General features: G+C 37.3%; 3 protein-coding genes across 4 annotated transcripts; 1 reads left to right on the plus strand and 2 right to left on the minus strand.

Moving 5' to 3' along the window:
* Positions 1-3,241: 3,241 nt before the first annotated feature.
* Positions 3,242-11,202, minus strand: LOC133519105 (nucleoside diphosphate kinase 7). Of its 2 annotated transcripts, XM_061853027.1 has the most exons (8): positions 11,055-11,202; positions 10,498-10,655; positions 9,544-9,824; positions 9,288-9,449; positions 8,672-8,870; positions 7,601-7,828; positions 6,363-6,476; positions 3,242-4,142 (listed from the first exon to the last, which is right to left on the minus strand). In XM_061853027.1, exons 2-8 carry the CDS (start codon positions 10,543-10,545, stop codon positions 4,002-4,004), a joined length of 1,173 nt encoding a protein of 390 aa, XP_061709011.1. In that variant the 5' UTR covers positions 10,546-10,655; positions 11,055-11,202; the 3' UTR covers positions 3,242-4,001. The 2 variants fall into 2 exon arrangements, with proteins under 2 accessions (XP_061709011.1, XP_061709012.1); XM_061853028.1 differs by lacking the exons at positions 10,498-10,655; positions 11,055-11,202 and adding an exon at positions 9,904-10,474.
* Positions 11,203-11,892: 690 nt separating this feature from the next.
* Positions 11,893-19,744, plus strand: LOC133519106 (nucleoside diphosphate kinase 7-like). The gene is made up of 7 exons (XM_061853030.1): positions 11,893-12,031; positions 15,382-15,659; positions 16,081-16,242; positions 16,659-16,857; positions 17,518-17,763; positions 18,141-18,254; positions 19,530-19,744. Exons 1-7 carry the CDS (start codon positions 12,029-12,031, stop codon positions 19,677-19,679), a joined length of 1,152 nt encoding a protein of 383 aa, XP_061709014.1. The 5' UTR covers positions 11,893-12,028; the 3' UTR covers positions 19,680-19,744.
* A 218-nt stretch (positions 19,745-19,962) lies between these two features.
* On the minus strand, positions 19,963-21,366 carry LOC133519107 (ARL14 effector protein). Its single transcript, XM_061853031.1, has 3 exons — positions 21,160-21,366; positions 20,949-21,092; positions 19,963-20,253 (listed from the first exon to the last, which is right to left on the minus strand). Exons 1-3 carry the CDS (start codon positions 21,237-21,239, stop codon positions 20,172-20,174), a joined length of 306 nt encoding a protein of 101 aa, XP_061709015.1. The 5' UTR covers positions 21,240-21,366; the 3' UTR covers positions 19,963-20,171.
* Positions 21,367-22,899: the final 1,533 nt, after the last annotated feature.

The raw sequence follows: 22,899 nt of genomic DNA on the forward strand, positions 1-22,899 counted from the left end.
TGTACCCACTGTGGTACACAGCAGTTGATACCACGGTTAATACGCGTTGCTGGAAATTAATTCAATTTCAATGTCAATGTGTATCGTTGTCTTCAATAAGAAATTTTATCCTCACTGAGATCAACCATAAGACCATAACAATGGGTACCTACGGTCAAGTCAAGGAGTTCGACTGCGGTACCATGTACCAAGTTACTTAGCGGCTTTCATATTGATAGGTACCTACGAAATGGTACAGAAATCAAATCCCATGACTGCATCGTATATTCCAGATCAGTATTTTCGTGAGAAAAAGTATCTAGCTGCGTTCATTATTGTCAAAATACAAGAAAGGCCTGAAATTATTATAAAAGCATTTTTCATTTTTCCGCATATATTTAACATAAGGTGCAGTAGGTTCCGCTAGCAGACTTTTTGTAAAATCACGCTTTTAAAAATCTCGCTTTTAAAAATCTCAATAGGGTTGCTAAAAAATAATAAGCTATATTGTTATTGAGGCCTTTTTCTAGTAACTTAATCATAGATTCGAAACCCGAATTCTTGACTTGCGATGGAAAAAAAACACGAACATACGTATATTGATTTAAACCAACACGATTTTCGTTCATAGTTTTAAAACGAATACGTCTGTCTGTCTGTGTGTGTGGTCTGTAGACATGTGTAAGTAATGCGCGTAACATCACAAATGAGATATCACTCAAACGCGTAATAAAGCATTACGCATCACTTCGAGAAACCAAGCATTACTTCAAACATCACTCGAGCACATGACTGGCCGAAGCGCGCGTAAACTCGTAAAGCATCAATATAGATTAACGCGCCGGTAGTCGGTACGAAAGGTACGTTCAAGTCTATATACAATCCGCGTAATGTATAATGAGCAATGAGACGTGATGGTGTGATGTGTGTTGGTCTGCCTGTGACAACGAGCGTAACGTCACGTTCGAAACGTCAGGCCATATAATAAACGTAAGTTTACGCGATTGAGTCCCGTATTCGTTTTAAAACTATGAACGAACATATGTCTCAAACGCATCTTAATTTTTTTTTACAATTTCTGCTCAATACCTAAAAATATGAAAAGTGCTTCTACAAATGCGCAATTTTATTGTTGACAAACTCACCGATTGAGTACTTCTTTTTGTTAAAAAATTCTAAAACATGATATCCGCGACCCCAGGCACGCACAGCCATCTCGCTCGACGCTTACGCTCAGTGAGAAAAGAACCTGAACCTATGGGGCCTTAAAACGATGTCGTGAAGATAGTAGGTACTTAATTATTTTAAGTGGGAATAGCTTTCGGACGATTAGCTATTTCAATTTTTTTATACTACGTCGGTGGCAAACAAGCATACGACCCGCCTGGTGGTAAGCAGTTACCGTTGCCTATGGACGCCTGAAACTCCAGAGGTGTTACATGCGCGTTGTCGACCCTAACACCCCGCACCCTCATTAAGCTCTGGCAACCTTACTCACCGGCAGGAATACAACACTAGAGTCTGTACGGAAAGAGAAGTGTCGTGGAATGTATGGGGGCCCAATACATTCCACGACTCTTCTCTTTCTGAACAGACTCTATGAGTAGGGTCAAATATTGGAAAGGGTTGAACAGCAACACAACAGATACGGTTTTAAGCTGCAACCATTGCCAGTCACCAGCGCGACACGATTCCCGCGCGTACACTGTCAATGGGTACACGAGGGTACACGCCTCAATTATATTATTTATACCACGCCGGAGGGCGATGTCACACGTACCTACTCGTGCCAACCTTGCAATTCACTGCGACTTATTTATTTATCTTCTCAACTCTTATACATATAATATATATATATATATATATATATATAATAATTCAGCCTATATACGTCCCACTGCTGGGCACAGGTCTCCTCTCATGCGCGAGAGGGCTCGGGCTATAGTCCCCACGCTAACCCAACATACATCCTGCATACATCTGCGAAGAAATTCAAAGGTGTATGTGAAGTCCCCAATCCGCACATATAATATATTCATATTATATTTTATAAACGTTTTACTTTATAGCTTTAGATTCATAAACATTTGTGTCAAACATATTTTACTTAAAATCATCGCTATTTAAAAAGCTTCCTTCACCCTTGAAGTTATCGGAATTTGGAATACCTAAAGATTTTGGATACATGTCATCGTAATTAACATAGTCACTATTGGGAGCGTGCACGACTGTCACGCAACCTAGTGTCCGCAAGTCTAGGGGAAAACGTCAATTCACTACATCTTATAAAACTACTCCATAACTAAAAACTACTGAACGGATTTTCATACGACTTTCATCTATCAATAGAGTGATTCTTGAGGAAGGTTTAAGTATATAACTTGTTAAGGTTTTGTGTAAATTGTTTGAAATATAACGATGTTGTCGGAAAAAATCACGCTGGCTAGGAGCTTTAATCGAAAACGCTGCCTAATCCGTTTGAGCTACAACAACACAATGTATGGTGGGGTTGTTTCTCATTCATAGGTCTACAAAAAAGTCCGCGATGTTAAATGTCTATCTTTTAAGGATAACTTACAATATCAATTCTTAACTTCTAGAAAAAGATCACCTAATATGTGGCATTTGCAAAGCTATTTACATGGATACATTATTAACAATTATCAAAATAAATACGTTAGTTATATTAAGCATTTCATACAGATTACAATGGTCCTTTACACCATACAATTTAAATGAATATTTCAGGAGTAATCGTAAATCAAAGTTTCATTTCGAGCCATATAATTGTACGAAATGTTAAAGACGCTATCCGCAGTTAGTTCAAATTTTTACCACCTTATGCGCTGGGATCGCTTTACTTACCCCCACCATGCACTTCGCACGGTCCCAATCTAAGCAAGCGAAATTACGTGATAGATGTTCATCACATACATCGTCTTACTAGTATTTCGCTTTTATAACTAAGACATCTCAAATGTAAAAAAAAAACCGTGAAAGTAAGACACTTGGGCGTAAGGTTGGTATTGCATCTGTTTAATTTCTTGGTCCAATGTGTATTTGGGTCTCACATTTTGCTTAATGAGAGTGAGACGCAATGACATTGGACAGGTGGAATACCACCCTAAGAAAGAAATTCAATTATAGGAACTTAAGAATCTCGGTTTCTTCTTCATTAGTCCGGTAAAAAGGATTATACCTAGAGGTCATTGTGTGCATTGTTTTATGTAAGGTGGCATTTTATAATAGTAATAGACAATACTGGTAAATTCCATGTATATTCCAACAGTTCATTCAGTGCAAATAGAAATCCAGTACAATACCGACACTCAAATCAATTCAAATCTCACTAAAACGTAGCAGCTCACTCACTCCGTGCCATTATGAAAGTTTAAGTAAACTGTAATAAGCGTATTGTATGAGGTTGCACAGATGACTAAATAGACATGTAAAGTCAGTGATATGGCGCTACACACTTTTAATTTAACATGTATTAGGGTTATTCAGACTACTTTAAAATGTCGGCTAATTCCGATAATCAGCCATAATTTCATCAAGTCCATTTTTGTAATTACTCGACATTTAGAACGTATCAGAATACACCTTCTCTAATTTACAAACAATAGCGATTTTATTTCTATTTTAATCTACTTTTAGTGCCTTTGTCAAATCCGTCTGCAGGGCAATTCCGTATCGACGAAACAGCAGTCAATCAATATTATACAAAATACAAACGCTCGAGAATCGGCGGTATTATTTATAAAAGAAAGTTCTATAGGTAATGTGCAAGATAGTCTATTAGTTTGAAAACAAAATATTCTAGTGAAATTGTAATGGGTTTGCAAGTAAATATATCTAAAATTTGTAGTTTCATGATTTATGTTTGATATGTTTCTATGGATTCGCGATATCTATATCATATCATTTTTAACAATTGCAGCGCCATCTACGTTAAGCTTTGCGCGTTTTATATTCTGACTTAACATGTTTATTTGTGTAAAATCTGTGAAGGCAGACTTTGTTCAGAAGTCCAGGATCTTGAAGAAGTACTCGACCTCGAGCAGGCCGTCCTCGGGCAGGTCGCTGCAGTGCACGGCGTTCTGCACCTTGGTCACGCCGAGCTTGGCGCGGAGGGTGTGCGGCCGGAGCAACCGAGCGATTTCCTGAAAAATTACTCCTTGTTCATTTTACATTTCATTTATTTTCAATCATGATTAAGTAGTTCTAGATACATGAGCAATCACGGAAACATTATTTACAGTACAGCTGTTGGTGAAATAGTCATGTCAAAAACATTATCTGGGGGCACGGCAGTGCCCCCGCCAAGTCGACCGCGAAGCAAACACTGCCGTACCATCCTTTACTGGAACCATTTCGCCGCATTTTCAGGCCCCTATTTGAGAACCTCTGGATAAGACCAGAATGCAGAAATTTTCGTCATCCAGTAAGCTATAATTACATACTTAAAATCCAAAATTTCAAGCCTGTAGGTCATTTAGATCCGAAGCTAAGCAAAAGCAAAGTTTCGCATATATGACACTCACTCACTCACTTACTCATGATCAGGGATCGGACAAAAAGTGCGGATGACGTAAAAATGACGTAATCTTGCACACAGGATGATGTTTGAGTTTGTATTTAAACTTCCGTGTGACATGTAGTAACAAATTAGTATTAATGAAGTAACAAAATAATCGTAAATAAATCCATGGAATTAATAATACATTTATGCATTTTTTTATGAAATTACGGAAGTTTTCATTTTGTAGTTGCACCCAGGGTATATTTGCTGCTATCATAAAATTTGTAAGGTTCATATTAAATTCACTTTGCCCTTTTTTTCTACGTTTCCGACATGTTTGGCTGTCTCCAAATGTCTTTTAATATTGCTTACCTTCGTTGGTACATCTTGATTACAGCAAGAGCAGTATACGTGTTTGTCACGTAGGTACCTCTAAAAACGGAAAATTGCCACAATATTCGAGTAAAGATGACATTTTAGAGCGTTTTCTTATACATTAGTAAATATAAATTTTAGCTAAATATAATCGTGAAGATACAATAGCTAAACAGTCAATTTATTGTTCATCTGATTGACAATGTGTCACTGTCAGTCAAAAACGTACATACTCATTTCAAGTGGCGATATCGTTTAATAAAGAGGTTGATAAATGATAAGTGATAATTGTTTATGAAAATCAAAAATACTATTTGAAATCATCCTATAAGTGGTTTGACGTCATGCGCACTTTTTGTCCGACCCCTGCTCATGATCATCAAAATGATGAAGCTGCGTATTTCAATAATACTTATGTATTATTATATATACGGACTTCTAATCATTAATAAAAGTCCGTCTGTACTGGAAATAATTTTTTATACTGTTTGTTTCAGGCTCGCCTATACATAAGTATTATTGAAATACGCAGGTTTATCAAGCCTACAATTGACTGGTTATTGAATCAACGTTTCCCAAGTGGCAATTTTCCATCGTCAATGGGTAGCGGTTCTGGCGACAGATTGGTGCAATGGTGTCATGGAGCACCTGGTTTTGTACCCTTGTGTACCGTTCAACGGCCAAGTCACACAACATTAACTATAATAATAAAGAAATCGCAGTAAGGAACCTTAGACTTGGCACGACTTTGTCTAGATTTCATTACTTTTTAGAGATAAACAAGCAGCTCCATCGAGACTTGGCTAGTTTTTTACAGAATGTTTTTGGTGGGATTTTACTTACGGAAGACAAGAGTGTAAGAGTATAAGTACTATCAAATCTATCACATAGTAAACTATTCCAATGAAGACTATGGGTTTAAAAATGCCATTTACAGTACATATGGGGCTACTTTATAGCACTAGTGCGAGAAGTAGCATATTACGTTACTGTGTCGAACATTTAAAGGGCCATATGTACTGTAAAACATTGTACGATACATGTGCGAATAGGTAATTCGCAACTCGTGTCGATTTAAAACACTCCCTTCGGTCGTGTTTTAATTTATCGCCACTCGTTTCGAATTTCCTATTTTTCGCACTTGTATCGAAATGTACTATTCTCATTCGCTGAGACTGCTGGGCGCTGTTACTGGTGTGTGTATTGTTACCATGGACGAATAAAACAAGACCGACAATGTCTATACAAAATCGTGTCCCTCCAATGTTATTGCCAGATGGCGTCACTAACACATTCAGAGCGCTTAGAACCCTGGTTCCTTCCTGGTTCAGATTGCGCAGCGCCGTCTATTGAACGGAAGTTGAGCCATTATGAACTATATGAGGCAGGTCTCTGTTCCAAACATTTTGTTCGGTGCTTAAACCTCTGGTCATAATAACTCAAGTTCTGTTTAATCAATTAAAAATTCAAATAATATAAAAATTACCGGATCGGCAGGGCCAACCAATTTCCGAAATTCCACTGCTGTGTTGACGGACTTGTCCTTCGCTTGCAGCTCCATGGCCACGCACGCCCCGCTCGACAACTCCTCCACCATGCCCTGCAAAACGGAAAATATATTAATGCCTCTAGGTATTGCCAAATTCACTCATTTAATGGAATTTCTGCTAAAAGTTATTGCCGTTTCAACAAATGTATGGATTTCTTAGGTATTTTCGAGCAGGGTAAAGCTTAATACATTTCTGTATACAGTAGCGACATATCAAGTAAGAAATAGGGGTTTTAGCAGGACTTCATTTTTTACTGAAGGACTTTTTTAACCTGACTTGGGCTCTATACTTCTGGAGCAGTAGACCGATCGGGCTGTGTGGGGGGAAGGTAGCCTGGGGAAAATCCAGACCCTTCCGCGGTAAACTTGAAATTACTACACTGGAAAACTCTTACTGAGTTGGCACTCCTGCGAGATAGTTAAGCGACTCAACCTGATCTGGGTGTGGTGAGGGAATCGAGCCAATCGGAGTTTTATTGCTGGTTCGCTACACCTAGCCTAGCCGAAAAGACTTTAGCAAGAAAGAAGAAACTCAGCTAGGCCCAACGACTATCAGAGTGACGCTCCAAAAAGATATCCATGGTGGTCGTTCCTTAACACGAACAGACGTTGCATACACCGATGGGGTCTATACTAATTACCGCGATGTTTTTTAGCCAAAGCTTAGACGAATAAAACAAGACTAAACAAAATCACGCTCCTCCAATATTCAGGTTACTGCCAGATGGCGTCACCAATGCATGGTCTCTGTTGTATCCAATTCGTTGCTGAGTACACATATTAGGCCAACATAGGCCGCAAGGGACGCAGCTCTGCATTGGAATGAGATAGCAATATCACTTGCTCCTCCTTACGCTGCTCCTGAATCCCTTAGATTGGCTTATGTTGGCCTCATATGATGTATGTACTTGCCATGACACATCTGGTCAAAAGTAACTCAACTCCGTTCAGTAGATGGCGCTGAATATATGAGGAACGCGATTATGTAGAGCGAGACATTATGAGTATGAATCTTCTTCTTTTATTCGTCCATAAGCATAGTTAACTACCCTATGATCGCCACCTCCTCAATGGTAGCACCTTCAACCTTGTTTCAAGGCAGCTAGTGGTGAAATTCCTACAAAACCGCTCTTTTCAGTATTGAACCCTGTAGTCCCGTAGGTATGTAACCTTACCTTATACTCAGGCACAATGCCCTTGTAGACCTCATAGAATTCTGCAGCGTTAACTGTCTCAACTATGATCATGTTGAGAGCGGAGACCTCGAAGCCCGCGTCGGCGACAGCCTCGAGCGCGGCGCCGAGCTTGCCCTCGCGCACGGCGTGCGGCTTCACCACGCACAGCGTGCAGTTAGACAACGTAGCCGTGAGCCGCAGGCGCCCGCTGAAGAAATATGCGATGTCCTATAACATATGTTTTAAACTGTTGAAACTTGGATTCTGATTTTATTCTCATTGTCAGTAAAAAACTCAAAAAAATGTAAATATTTAAAAGTAAAATCTCACTGCAGTATATGTCTCTTCCATACAATAAATAAATTAATTAATTAAAAAAAATATTATAGGACATTATTACACAAATTGACTAAGTCCCACAGTAAGCTCAATAAGGCTTGTGTTGAGGGTACTTAGACAAAAATATATATAATATATAAATATTTAAAAATACTTAAATACATAGAAAACACCCATGACTCAGGAACAAATATCCATGCTCATCACACGAATAAATGCCCTTACCAGGATTTGAACCCGGGACCATCAGCTTCGTAGGCAGGGTCACTACCCACTAGGCCAAACCGGTCGTCAATATAAAGTAAAACTAGCTACTAACAAACTAAACCAGCTTCTGAAGCTTAAAATAAATAATACAGAAGTATTATTTTACAAAATCTTCAAATCCTGTCAGCTACTTTCTCAGGATGCCCTGTGTCCATAAACACATTGACATAGGTACTGGATATAAAAGCTTCCATAGAAACCTGGCCTTCCTGGTAGAGACTACCTCTTAAGTAAATAATTGGCAGTATGTATATTACACAGTTCATACATTTTGGTGGCAACCTAGTTCAAGTTTGTCCGACAGTTTCTATACATTTGATTGTGACCTTATCTTCATATACATAAAGTCTCTATTACTGTGTTATAATGGTAAAATGGTAAAAAAAATATTTGTGAGTTACACATATTTCTATAAGAACCACCTGCCATAGTAAAAGCTCTGCTATAAGTTTAACATAATCATACCTCTAAAGCATGATCTGGAGTTGGTGATGCATGCATACAGTTTCTCACAGCATCAGATCCATAGAGGGCTCTTATAGTACCAGGAGCAGCCTTCAGAGGGTCCCTATCACCCAGGCATTCCATACATGCTGCCACTGCATTGTTCCCCACTAACTCCAAGCCTATTACTAGTTGCCCTTGCAAATATTCCATCGTAAATCTGAAAATATAAATCTAACACAATATTGCCATCCTTGTAGCCTTACAGGAAAGATTTAACACCCAATTCAAAATTATTTCAAGCAATAAATACAAAAACCATTTAAACCATGAAAACTAAAAGAACTTGAATTCATAAAATGTGTTATATTTACGTGTCATGTGATAATCTCATAATATGAGTAACATCTCTTTCTGAATACCCATTTAGTTTTTCAAAAGTACTACTCTCAAAGCGAGAATAGGCCGAAGCCTCAGCTCTATACAGCAGTAAGTATTACTAGTGTCAGGCCTCTGAATGAGTAAGTCAATTTCCAGAAAAAAGTATGGACATCCGACTATTTTGCTACTACAACCTTGATCTGACGTTCAGTAAAAACAATATACATAAATATTATAAGAACTTTATAAAACTTACGCATATGTAGGATCAGTAAGCATATGCCTATAGATTAAATTTATGTCATCTGCAGTTAGGCGAGCTTTTTTCATTTTGGAAATGCGTAGTCCATGATCATTCAAAAGTTTGACAATTTTTCCAACAATGTTAGTTGGTATAGGTTTGATCATAGCAAATGTCCTGGAACAGTCATAAGTATTTATTTGTTGAATTATAGTAGGAATTGGAAAAGATGAAGATGGTGTATAATAAGATTTCCATAAGTTATACTTACACTTCCATATCTTTCTGTAATTTTTTTCTGGTATCCTCGCAAGCGAAATCTACTATTTTAATAAGGCGTCCTAAAATTAACAGAGTACCACCAATACAAAACTTATCCAAACTAATACCATTTACTTTTACCCTTCGGACAAAGGTTTTACGAGTTTTCAAATCAAACATTTCTACGGTATCATCGTACGGAAAATAAAATACATTATATCGTCGTGTTACGCTGGCTTGGCTGTCGTACCATTCGCCGACAAACGAATATTTGTCTTGGTAGGCCCCTTCCTGCAAGCAGAATAAAAAGTTCATGGAAAACTAATCCACATTATATACCTCAAGCATGGTTTTAAAAGTGAGTATTCACCATTATTTATTGAGAAATAAAATTCATATCTAAAGTGAACTTTCAATATATATATAAATAAACTATGGCAGCTTGTAAACATTAGCAATACCGTTCCGTCTTCAAAAACAAACTTAACATATGCTTGTTTGACAATGACATTGACACTGCTAATATTGCCATTGCAGAAAATATCGTAATTGCCAAAGCGTGCTAGTCTGTTCGGAAAGAGAAGAGTCGTGGAATGTATTGGGCCCCATACATTTCACGACTCTCCTCTTTGCGCACAGACTCTACATGACCGGATCGAACTATGCTAGAGTTAGACCAAATAGAATTTCTAGTAGTATAAAATGTAGGACAAGTTCAGCGATTGATAATAAATATAGATGTCGAACTAGCTCTGCAAAATAACCCCACACACATTGTGCCGAAGCGGGCGGGGCGTCAACTTTTTTTTTTTTAATACTATGTCGGTGGCAAACAAGCATACGGCCCGCCTGATGGTAAGCAGTATCCGTAGCCTATGTACGCCTGCAACTCCAGAGAAGTTACATGCGCGTTGCCGACCCTAACCCCCTCCCACCCTCGTTGAGCTCTGGTAACCTTACTCACCGTTAACTCGCCGTGTAGTGCCGGCGTTTTAGAATAGCACCACCCCATCTCGTCCCGTGGGTGTCGTAAAAGCCGACTAAGGGAAACCGATGTATGGGCAGCAGCGTCCGTCGAGTATTGCTATTAACACCTACTGCGGTCCCATTTCGTATAACCAACTAAAAATCAAACAAACCAATCATAACAACCCTAAAACCAATTTTCAATAAAACCCATCATCTTTCTTAAAACTCAAACTTATCTACAATTACTAACAATAAAAATTTCGCAAAAACAAATAGAAACTCAATATAAATCTCAACCAGGAACCATGGCCGCCCGTACTCAATGCGGGGACCATGGGTCTATCTTAGCTCAAACATAACAACAACGCCGGGTCTTCAACTTGAGTATCACTATTGCTTCTTGTCTGATGGTGATGCCGGACCCGGCATCGCATAAACCATGACAACCATTCGCATATGTCACCACGGGCACAGGGTCGCCCGTATTAATAGCGAGGGCCCTGTGTCTACAACTGACACTAAAAACCTTATTAAAAAAAAAACCTTACTCACCGGCAGGAACACAACACTATGAGTAGGGTCTAGTGTTATTTGGCTGCGATTTTCTGTAAGGTGGAGGTACTTCCCCAGTTGGGTTCTGCTCTAGATCTGGAATGACACCCGCTGTGCTGTGCCCTACCACACTAAGCGAGATGACATTCACAATGCCCATACCTCTCTTGTGGACGTAGTTTAAGGACGTACCCGGGTCCAACTTTGTGCCGCGGAGCTATTTAGTTCGCAAATGGCGGCCCGTCGTGACAGTCATAGTAAGAAGTATTGAAATTATATCTTTAACGAAAGAAATATGCCTTATTGTACGGATAAATTATGTGCTAGTCGTTCCAACAAACACTGGAAAAAATATGGGATTACTTTTCACGTATAGTTTAGATAGGATCATATTATTTTAATTTCTCTTGATCACAACAGGCTTTATATGGGGATGATGTTATGCATTTTAAACAACCATTGATATGAAGAAACTTTCATTTTTAGGGTTCCGTAGCCAAATGGCAAAAAAACGCAACCCTTATAGATTCGTCATGTCCGTCTGTCTGTCCTGTCTTGGTAGGTAGATGTATTCTATGAACCGCATTAAGATTTTCACCCAAAAATAGAAAATAAAAAAACAATACATTTTGGGGTTCCCCATACTTAGAACTGAAACTCAAAACATTTTTTTTCATCAAACCCATACGTGTGGGGTATCTATTGTGGGGTAATTGTATAATGTATTAAGCCTCTAAAAAGTACTTTGACTTCATAAAAGCGCGATATTCGAAATCCAAACAATTCTGGTAACTAATTAACTGTAAACTAAAGATTAGAACGTAGTGATTATATTCTCTTTGCTAAAGATAAAACAACAATGCCAAACTTGTCATAGTGACGTAAACTGTTAACTTTTCCTAACATTTATTCCTCTTATTAATATTATATATCGTCTGTCTGCTTGAAATAATATAAAAGCGTGTGTGCATAAAATGGTACGATTTAATGTTAAACCCTGTCTATGTAGGTTATGTCGTATGTTGTTATCAGGGGGCCTACCGCGAAATCCGGATTTCGCATATTGCGGGTTCGCATATGGCATATAAAATGCCCGCAATTGACGAACTTCGATTATCGCGGTTATAGCCCAGAAGTGTACATTTTTGATGTGAACATTTATGAGTTTCAGTTCTAAGTATGGTGAACCCCCAAAATTTATTGTTTCTTTCTATTTTTGTGTGAAAACCTTTATGCGGTTCACAGAATACATCTATTTACTAAGTTTGAACAGTATAGTTCTGATAGTTTCGGAAAAAAGTGTCTGTGGGTTTCGCTTTTTGCCATTTGGCTACGGAACCCTAAAAAGGGGTCACTTTGCGTTGTACACCCCTTTTGTCCTTAAAAAAACCTAACATAGAGTGCCATACCATTAATTATTATGATAACCAAAAATAATACTTAAATTGTTGTTTCGGACATGATTGCGGCCTTTCAAAAATCTGCAAAATTAGAGATATGCTACACACAGAGATGTGACTTATCTAAGATACAGACACAAGATACAAAATACGTATTTTTATCTTGTCTTTGAAATACTTTTTTGAAAATATCTTGTATCTTGTATTTAGATACTTTTTATTCGTATCTTAGTATTTTGTAAATGCTTTTTTGCTAAAATACTTTTTCTAATTAATTTCACCGTTTTATTTTCATAACTCATGCACTGTGTTCGTGTTGCAGCTTTACATTTCTACCTACTTTAAAAATTGTAACCGTCTTTTAATGTGAACCGCGAAAATAAAATTGAAGTTCGAATGTTACCGTCTCGTTCACCTAAATATTATATAACGGGAGAGCGAAAGAGTCTGCACGTCACAGTGACAAGACGTGGCTTTCATCCATTAGTCATGGAAAACCACAGACAGTTAAGGATTTGTCTGCATGTCGATTCGTGGTCACGTCGCCATTACCTACTTACTAGGGATTCAGTATTTTTCAAAGAGTATCGGTTTTTAAGGACCAAGTAAAATAAAGTTTCACCATGTACATTTGTCTGTACGTCTGTCTAGTATTGTTCGTGCTAGAAATCGCCAATTTGGCATTTATATAAAAATCAATCATGGCGACAAAAAAATGGTAAAATACATATTAGAAACAAATATTTTTTAGGGTAGGGTTAAACCAAGCTAAGTTTGCAGCGATTTTGATAGCCCAGATAGTGCAAGTGTTATGGTAAATGTCAAACTTCTGTGAGATTATGAGGTTTAAAATAACACTTGCACCGTCTAGGCTATCAGAATCGCTGCCAACTTAGCTTGATCTAACTCTAGCTCCCTTACACGTAGTTGACGAAATGGGGGCACAATATTTTTCCGCTTCAACCCTATTGTAGGTGTCGTTGGATATGTTTTTCAAAACAAAGAAGGGTCGTTGACAAACATGTTTTGATAAAATAAATATTTTCGGAAACAATCGCTCCGAAAGAAAAAAATGTGTCCCTCGCTGACTTTAAACCATTGCTGGTTGTGTACCATCAGCCGCAAAAGCACATGGCGACTTTATCAATAAATTCATTCATAATTTCTCCATGCAATTTGGCAGCTCACTGTACATGATACCTACCTACTTAGCCCCCGTTCAAGGCCGCCTATTGTGACAAACAGATAACTACGTAAACGGAACCCTATGCTGAGCATGGCCCGACATGATTGTGGCTGGTTTTTTAATAACAAATTCGGATGATTCAAACGATCTGTCCACAAAAAAGTCGAGATCTATTTATCTATTTAGTTATGCCTAATTAGTCAAATGCCTTAAACTAAGAAAAACGTTTTGGACCGTGTAATACAATTTATTGAGATAAGTAAGCATTAAAACAAATATAATTATTAAGAAAAAAAACTGACTTCAATGCGGGAGACCGGTGAAAGAAAGATTATTCTTGATTTTGGATTTCATACAATGAAATTAAAAAAGACAGCGTCCTACGCCTAATTATGTAGAAAAGGAGGTATTTTTTTGTCACTGCACCCACCTTGACACATTTCAGATTTGCCCTATGGTTGACTGGTAAGACACCCGCAATAGGGTATTCGACTATATTTAAAATAAATTATTTCACACCGTGTATGAAATAGTAATAAAAATGGCTATAAGTATGCTTAAAAGAGTTGAGAAGGACCCTCAATTCCCCATGGAATCCATCATCAAAACTCAAGCTTGACAAAAATGTGCCTTGAAAATCTAACTGCTTGACAAACATGCGAAGAGAACAAATTGCTAAACGTGAACTATACGTCTGAAGAATTCCGATCTGTTCATCAGCAGTTCCACTTCGTCATATGTCACTTCTACAAATGTACTTAAATGCTTGATTTGTTGATGAAAATACTAGGATCACTATATACATATATGCCTTTAACATTTGAGAATTCCGTTCCGTACCATTTATGACGTATTAAAAAAAACTACTTACTAGATCTCGGTCAACATTTTACCACTTTAGAAGTATCTCTCGCGCAAACTATTCAGTTTAGAAAAAAATGATATTAGAAACCTCAATATCATTTTTGAAGACCATTTTTAATGTCATAAAATAACATAAATAAAAAATAAACATCACATTTCATTCACATCACGTATGGGTTTGATGAAAAAATATTTTTTATTTTTATTTTATGACATTAAAAAAACTACTTACTAGATCTCGTTCAAACCAATTTTCGGTGGAAGTTTACATGGTAATGTACATCATATATTTTTTTTAGGTTTATCATTCTCTTATTTTAGAAGTTACAGGGGGGGGGGGGGGGGTGCACACATTTTACCACTTTGGAAGTGTCTCTCGCGCAAACTGTTCGGTTTAGAAAAAAATTATATTAGAAACCTCAATATCATTTTTGAAGACCTATCCATAGATACCCCACACGTCCCATACGTGTTTGATGAAAAAAACTTTTTTGAGTTTCAGTTCTAAGTATGGGGAAACCCCAAAATTTATTGTTTTTTTCTATTTTTGGGTGAAAATCTTAATGCGGTTCATAGAATACATCTACTTACCAAGTTTGAACAGTATAGTTCTTATAGTTTCGGAAAAAAGTGGCTGTGACATAAACGGACAGACAGACGGACATGACAAATCTATAAGGGTTCCGGTTTTTTGCCATTTGGCTACGGAATCCTAAAAATTGACCAATCACGCGCCGCCGCGCTCCCATAGAACGGGGCTCGCGTGTTTATGTAATTTTTAGGTACTACATTTTTGTCAATTTTCATAATCAAGCTTTAAATCTGGTACCTCACTTAGGCAACTAAGCAAGTTATAAAAATACTATTTTACTTTCAGGTTTTCGACTACTTTGATAAATATATTTTTCTATGCGAAATGTACGACGAAGAAACCGACACAATGGTGGAATTAGTCCTCAATTTCTTTCCTTTCGATAATTCCGTTCAAGTGGTTGATCCTCAAAAAGGCAAGAACCTACTTCGTCGAGTCCAACTGCCGACGCTAACAATGGAGATGTTACAAATAGGCAATATTGTTAACATATTTGCTAAACTGATTCTTATAAGAGATTGCGCTCCCATCACGAAGCGAACTTTGTTCAATAAAATGGAGAGGTACAGTGAATTATAAATTAACTATTTTTTAAGTTGCTAGAGAGCCATGGTTTCATGTAAATTCAGGGCTGGTTTTCCAAAGGTATTTAATGGTGCAGTTAGACGTGGCATAGAGGCCGAAGTTTGTCTTAACGTCCATATTCGTCCTGTATTGTACGGTCGAGTTACTTTGGCCCTGGAGGCCAACTTTGAACATTGAGATAACCTCGGTGCAGACTTTTTATTATTAAGTACATTGAAATTATAGCGCATTGGTTCATCTGGAAAGTTTTAGCAAACCGTCCGCGTTTTAATATTTTTTGTAAGACCCTTCCATATGTGGTAACATGTCTCACTTTTGGGTTAAAGTATACCTAACTCGAACTTACGTAGTTATTAGAAATACTTATAGATAGGTATCAAATAATTTATTTTCCCCCAGTACATTCGTTTTCATCAAGCCCGGCCCTCCGAGCGAACATGGAAAAATTCTGACTTTCATAATGAAAAAAGGCTTTAGGATCGTTCGCATGAAAAATGCCAAAGTTAGTAAAGAGTTAGCTATGGAACTTTACCAAAACTGCGCCGGAAGCGACATGCTACCGTAAGTACTTAGTTTTTTTTTTCAATTTTCTTATAGGCCTTTTATAATTTTGTTCACATCCTATTCGCAAGGAGGGGTCAAAATGGCACTTTTCTGTTCTAGGACACATGTTTGCGTACTATTTTTTAGCTTGAATAATATTTTGAAACATAATAATTTCCTCATAGGTGATGTGAAAAGTTGTATGTGAATGAAAAAATCCGTAACTAGTCTCACTACGCTCAGGATTCAATGTAAATTGCAATACGCCGTAAATATTGACAGAATTGTCCCTTGTGACACAATCTAGTATTTCTTTGGAGTCTTATTTAAAATGCTTCATATCCCCGGATATGATGGGATATCCCTTGTCTGGTGGGAGTGGTGGGTCGCCGATGTGTGCTACCTTAGCCTTAAATATATTATTTTGCTTGCAGCATCATAATAGACTACATTACATCCGGCGAGGTCGTTGGTTTGGAGCTGGTAGCTCCAGAGGCTGTGAAATACTTTCGCTCTTGCTTGGGTGCTACGGATCCAAAAAAAGCCGCACCCGGGACCCTGAGATACCTTTACGGTCATAATACTCTAAGAAATGTAGCGCACGGCTGCAATACTCGAGAAGAGGCCGCAAAGGCTAGTGCGATTTGTATTCTTAGAACTTGGTCCAGAAACCAGCCCTAGAAATCAATAAATAATACCTACACTTACGTAAGCAAGCCTGCGTGAAATAACATAACAAAAATACCAAACAAAACGGATAGGGACTCACGATTGCCTTATTATTTGCAGAAAAAGTTAGGTTTTACCTTCCACCTAGCTGTGCTCATGACACTCATGCCCTATCAGACCGAAAGTGAGGAAAATACTAACTGTAAAACATTACAAAACAAATTCAAATACTTGTATGTCATTCAAAATCATCACTGGAATTGATATTAGTCAATTCCACCAGCCAAAATGAAAAAAACAACTCAAAACACGCATCCAAATTTTGTGTTAATTGTGGTTAAATTGCATCTTTCTCGTCAGTTTTTGAAGAATAAAAAGATCTAGCGTAATTGGCTGTAACTAACGAACTGTAGGTAAATTACACATTGAGTGCTGGGAATCCGCTCGACGGCGGGCGCTGTTCGGAGTCGCTTTCCTCTACAAAACGAGAAAACGCTAGAATCTGCTACGCGTGTAGCGCTACAAAAATGTTGGCAGTGAATGCGTTATAAAAAAAACTTGTAGGAAACTGTTAATTACCCACTCAATTTCAATCCATTTTTACCCGTCTCTTCCCTCTTGCAGATAATAGACTGGTTCTTCGGCCAAGAAAACAATCTCCCTAAAATACCTTTTCAAGCAACTCTCAAAGATTGCACATGCTGTGTAATTAAACCTCATGTATTGACCGATGGACATCTAGGAAATGTTATCGATCGAATTAGTACCTCGGATAACTTTTATATTTCTGCAATGGCGATGTTTTCAGTGAAGGTTCATGATGCAAAAGAGTTCTATGAAATATATAAAGGAGTATTGCCTGAATATGAGGTGCGTTAAGAATATACTTATAATCAGTTACTGGGGGTAATTTATGTACGGTCAGACGGTCACGTCTGAAAATATCGATACGAAAAAGTGGCAAATATATACACCACTTTATTGCCCATATATTAAGGTAGTGTATACATATTTTTGGCACATTTTTCGTACCGATATTATCAGACGTGACTGTACCTATCACTTATGATTATGAAGGCATCATGAGCCGAACAGCAATATGATTACGCGCGTGCGATAGAGATAGGAATAGGCGGTTTTAATGTACGAAATTCCTTGTGCTAAGCGTCCTTTCCTTAGTTTCTGATTTACCTCTCTGCCCCTTATACGTATTTATACTATTCACTCGCCACGTATTACATTTGCAGGACATGTGCATTCATCTCACAGAGGGTAAATGCGTTGCTTTAGAAGTAAAGTGTAACAAATCAAACATGAACATTGTGCAAGAATTCAGGAAGTTTTGCGGACCGCGAGATCCGGTACCTATAACTTTACTTAACTATTTTGCATATTTAAATAGTTTAACAATGATCTAACTAAAATATTCTCGGGGTCGCCTTATCCCTAGAGAACGCGTCCCCAGGTGGTGGATAAGGGAATGCTCGCCGGTAACTATGTTATCGGAGGGTACGAGTAAGAGGGAAATAAAATACCTCTCGCGGACCAACAGGCTTCTCAGTCGGGCCGCTTGGACATATTCCGAGCTCTGGGCCACTGAGGACTGCGACGTCGGGTAGGACGGCGCGCAGAGGATGGCAGCGGAAGAACACTCCACTCAGTCAGCAAGCGGGGTTACTATCTTGGCGTCAGGTGGCAACCGGCCGTAAAACTAAAAGCCAAATTAAACACTCCTCGTCATATGGTACTTACCATAATATTGCATTGTCAACCGATTTACATATTATGTATGCAAATTTTCAGCTTTTTTTAATACCAGTTTCATTGAAGGGGAAAATAGGGAAAAAGATTATTCGTCTGTCTTTATCATTCGTCTGTGAGAAAATCAATGTCATTCATGTTAAGTTTAATTAACTCGAACAATTTCCCTCTCGTCCATTACCTCTAGCGTTCCTCATTCACTGTAAATACCCGGCAAAACAAGCAGAAACTGTAACTATAGCGGATGTTTTTTTTTTCGAGTTATTACTCGAGTCGAGTTATTTTATTAAAAATATTCGAATAATAGTCTATCTTCACTATTCGAATATCAAAACAGGTCAAATATTCGAATTGCAAGCCCTACATAGAACGACGCAGAGGCACCATCCGCCAGGGTGTAAGGACTATTGAGCAGAGTTCATGGATCTAAAATGAAAGTGATGGAGTAAATTCTGAGCTATGGAATATTAAACATAAATGACTATTACTTTTTTATATATTTTACAATTTTGATTGAATTTTGGGGTGACACCCAGAATTTCCGCACCGGGTGCCACCCATGCTAGCAACGCCACTGGACACGACGACCCAGAACCGAAGAGTATGGCGAAGGTTGACGAGGAGATTCAACCGCAATTGAAATGGGATGTACATTTAATATCAAATCTTCAATATCTTCATACAAATTTGTGCCTCAACTAGACCAAAGATCCGGCTTTTGTCATATGTAAGATCTTACCATGTAAAAAAGAACAATAAATAAATAAGGTTTATGAAATATATTAAAAGGCTTAGTATAAAAAACAGTAATAACAGTAATAAGATATAGTTTCATTTACAAACCATACCTACAAATGTTATTTCTGGTGATCCAGGAGCTGTGCCGCCAGCTGTACCCAGACTCCCTAAGAGCGCTCTATGGAAAAAATTATGTGCACAATGCTGTACACTGCACAGACTTGGACGAGGATGCAGAATTGGAAGTGGAATACTTTTTCAAACTCTTGGCCAATATGCATGACTGATTTGCTATTTATATTTATCTGACGCATATGGTATTAGTAATATATGCTTGTTTGTCACCTGTCAATGTTTTTTCCTTTCTTGGCTATCCCAAATTTATTTGCCTAAATGAAAAAGATGGTATTGTCCTGTTTTGCTTTACAGGGCACACTTAGACATTATACAGCATAAACACAACTATACTTTTTGTAGTTTTTTAGTAGTAACATCATTATTTTTTCTTGTCCATAAAATGGTTAAACATCCTATTAAATAAAATATAAATTTATAAAAGTAAAGACTATGTTGTTTTTGTTTTAATGAATTTATTTTTTTATATTTAATACTTACACTTACAGTCTTGCATACCTAGCCAGAAGATTGCAAATTTTCTTGTACATATTATCATTCTGTATTCCCAAAACCCTTCTAACTGAAATGAATTAGAACCTCACACCACATTGTTCATTGATAAAAACTTCTCAGAAATACTACAAATTTTTCAATTCCGAAATTTACTTGTGTTTGTATTCATTTTTAATAATGGCATCATTGCCCTCTATCTCAATCCTGTCATACATCCATTTTCTATTTATCCTGAAAAAAAAAAACAGATTAGATACCGTAAAACTACCCAACTATAGTCCAATACTGCAACTATGGTCCACAAGTTCAAAAGGAAATTAAATATCTATACCAATGTTCCTTGTGGTTTACTCCTAGTTTTACCTTCCATTTATAAACATACTTTGCCTTAGAACTACAAAAATATAGTAAAATACACACCTGAACGAGAAAAATTGAGTTTATTTGTGGACCATAGTTGGGAGCTTTGGACTATAGTTGGGTGGTTTTACGGTAACATTTCCACAAAACAAACTTTTATTTTGTAAGTGTCCCAACTCCCAAGTGTACAAATAGAATTCTTATTAAAATATTTCAAATAGCATTATGTGCTCTAACTTATAGCTCTAACTCTCTCAACAATCACAATAGAAATGACAAACCTGTAAGTCTTTTCATGGCAATTTAAGAAAAAAGTGAATTCATGCCTTACATATTAGGGCAAAAAGAGATCTTATAAGATATGCTGCCAAGAAGTGTTAAAGCGGGGGTCTCCAAAGTTCTTGGCCCGAGGGACAACAGTAAGTAGTTTAAAGACCACTGCTTTAAAAGGTTTGAATCAAATCATTTAATGCATGTCAGATACAAGGTATAAAGATTCCAATTTGTATTTTACCATATTAAAGGGTGCTGACGTGATAACACTAAAACTAAAAGTTAGTTATTACCTGCATTCGTGGCCACATTTACAAGAACTGCATTTCGGACATGGGAAGTGGCATCCAGGGCACTTTTCGTCCAAGCAATCACATACATCTTTACCTGTGGCTGCTATTTCACCATGTTCGTTGTATATTGATTTACTTTTGCGACTGAAATTACAAATCACAAATTAGATTTGAGGTTTATGTCGAATAATTAAGGTATTAATCTACTTACTTTCCAAAATAGTTTTTGCGGTTCAGCTTACGACGTTCACGCTCAGATGTTACAGGATCAAAGTTGTATAGAAAGTGCATTTTTCCGGTTCTCTTAGTAGCACTAATGTTTGCTGTTTACAGATAGTAATTAAATTAAACAAATGGTTTTTGTTGTTAATTAGCGGAATCCACGACTAAGCTTCTCACTCTTCTCGGGCTGACGCAACTAGGAACAAAATAAGTTTTGTATGGAGTTTGTTTCGCAAATCATTGCCAACGAAGAAAAAGAAAACGTCAGTGCTATTTATTCTGTCAAGTTTACATCAAGTCAACTGTCAGCCTAATTGTTTTGTTTGTTATGAAGGCTTCAATGTTTTGTTCGGGTATTTCGTGTAATTTCTTTATTATTTAGTGAAAAAATCGAAAATAGTCAACCGTGATCAGAGTAAAGAGCAAGTTTGTTACAATGCCAGCGAGAAAACGGTTTACTAAGTGTGAAATATGTGGCAAGCGAGCCACTCGAGAAAATCACGAAAAAAGGGATTATATGGCGAAATTTCCCTTGGATGAAGACCGGTAAGTATTGCTTTAGATACTTTTGACCTTATTTTGGGTCAGCAGGCTATAAACACATCGAAAATTAGATATTTTATATTATTTTTCATTGTGAACTAGGGATGTACTATAACTGTCGATAACTGTATTTTTATTTGTATATCAGTGTGAATAATTAAATTAAATATGTGAAATTTCCTGAGAACTTGCATGCAATATGACCATAATTAATTCGTCGAAGATTAATAATGCATATCTATAAATTATGCATTAATGGTCATTAATGGTCACACAAATAAATGCCCGTTCAACGATTTGAACCTGGGATCATCGGCTTCATAGGCAGAGTCACTGCCAATTAAGCCTGACCGGTTCTCATGATTAACAGACATATAAATACATAAAAAGTTAGAGCATTGATAAAGGGTTGTTGATAACTGGTTGCCGAAAAACATGATTTATAGATTCATATTAGCGCTAAATAATCAGTTGATCATCTCATTAGCAAACACTTGGAGTATAAACTGTAGATAAAGTCATGTTTGTCCAAGGCTGTATGTTTTTAGATGCAGGCAGTGGTTCAAATTTGTTGGGAACGAAGACCTGATACATTTTCCCATAGAAAAGTTACATTTATTGAAACATGTATGTGCAGATCATTTTGAAAATAAAGCTTTTAATAAAATAAAAAAAAACACGACTCAAAAACTGTATTAAAATAATTCGGGTCCACATTAAGCCCGACCCGATATTCGTCCACTCAAAGTATATAACATGCAACTTAAATGTGGACTCGATGCTAACCTGATTTCGAGTACAAAATTTGTATACAGGAGCCTATTTCAATCCTCCCCATTTTATCGATATCGATAAAAATCGCAAGCGTGTAGCGTACTACACTATTTAAATCGCTTATGTTGGTACTATGGTTCTTTGACAGTTCTTTGTCGTATATTTTGGTAATGATTTGCGAAAAAAACTGATTCCACTCGCTAGTATGGAAGTCCCGTCTCTTAAAACGTAGTGATTATATGCTCTTTGACTCTTCTCAGCTTCTCTCAAAGAGCAATTGTCTTTAGTACGGAAGGTGGAGGTAAGGAAATAAATCTCCATGTACCAAAAAGTGTCATTAAAAAACCTTAAATAGGTGGCGCTACAATACCTAGAATACTTGAACAAGAAAATCAAATCATAGACAGCGCAC

The sequence above is a fragment of the Cydia pomonella genome, chromosome 6 (genome assembly GCF_033807575.1).
Source record: "Cydia pomonella isolate Wapato2018A chromosome 6, ilCydPomo1, whole genome shotgun sequence".
Lineage (NCBI taxonomy): Eukaryota > Metazoa > Arthropoda > Insecta > Lepidoptera > Tortricidae > Cydia > Cydia pomonella.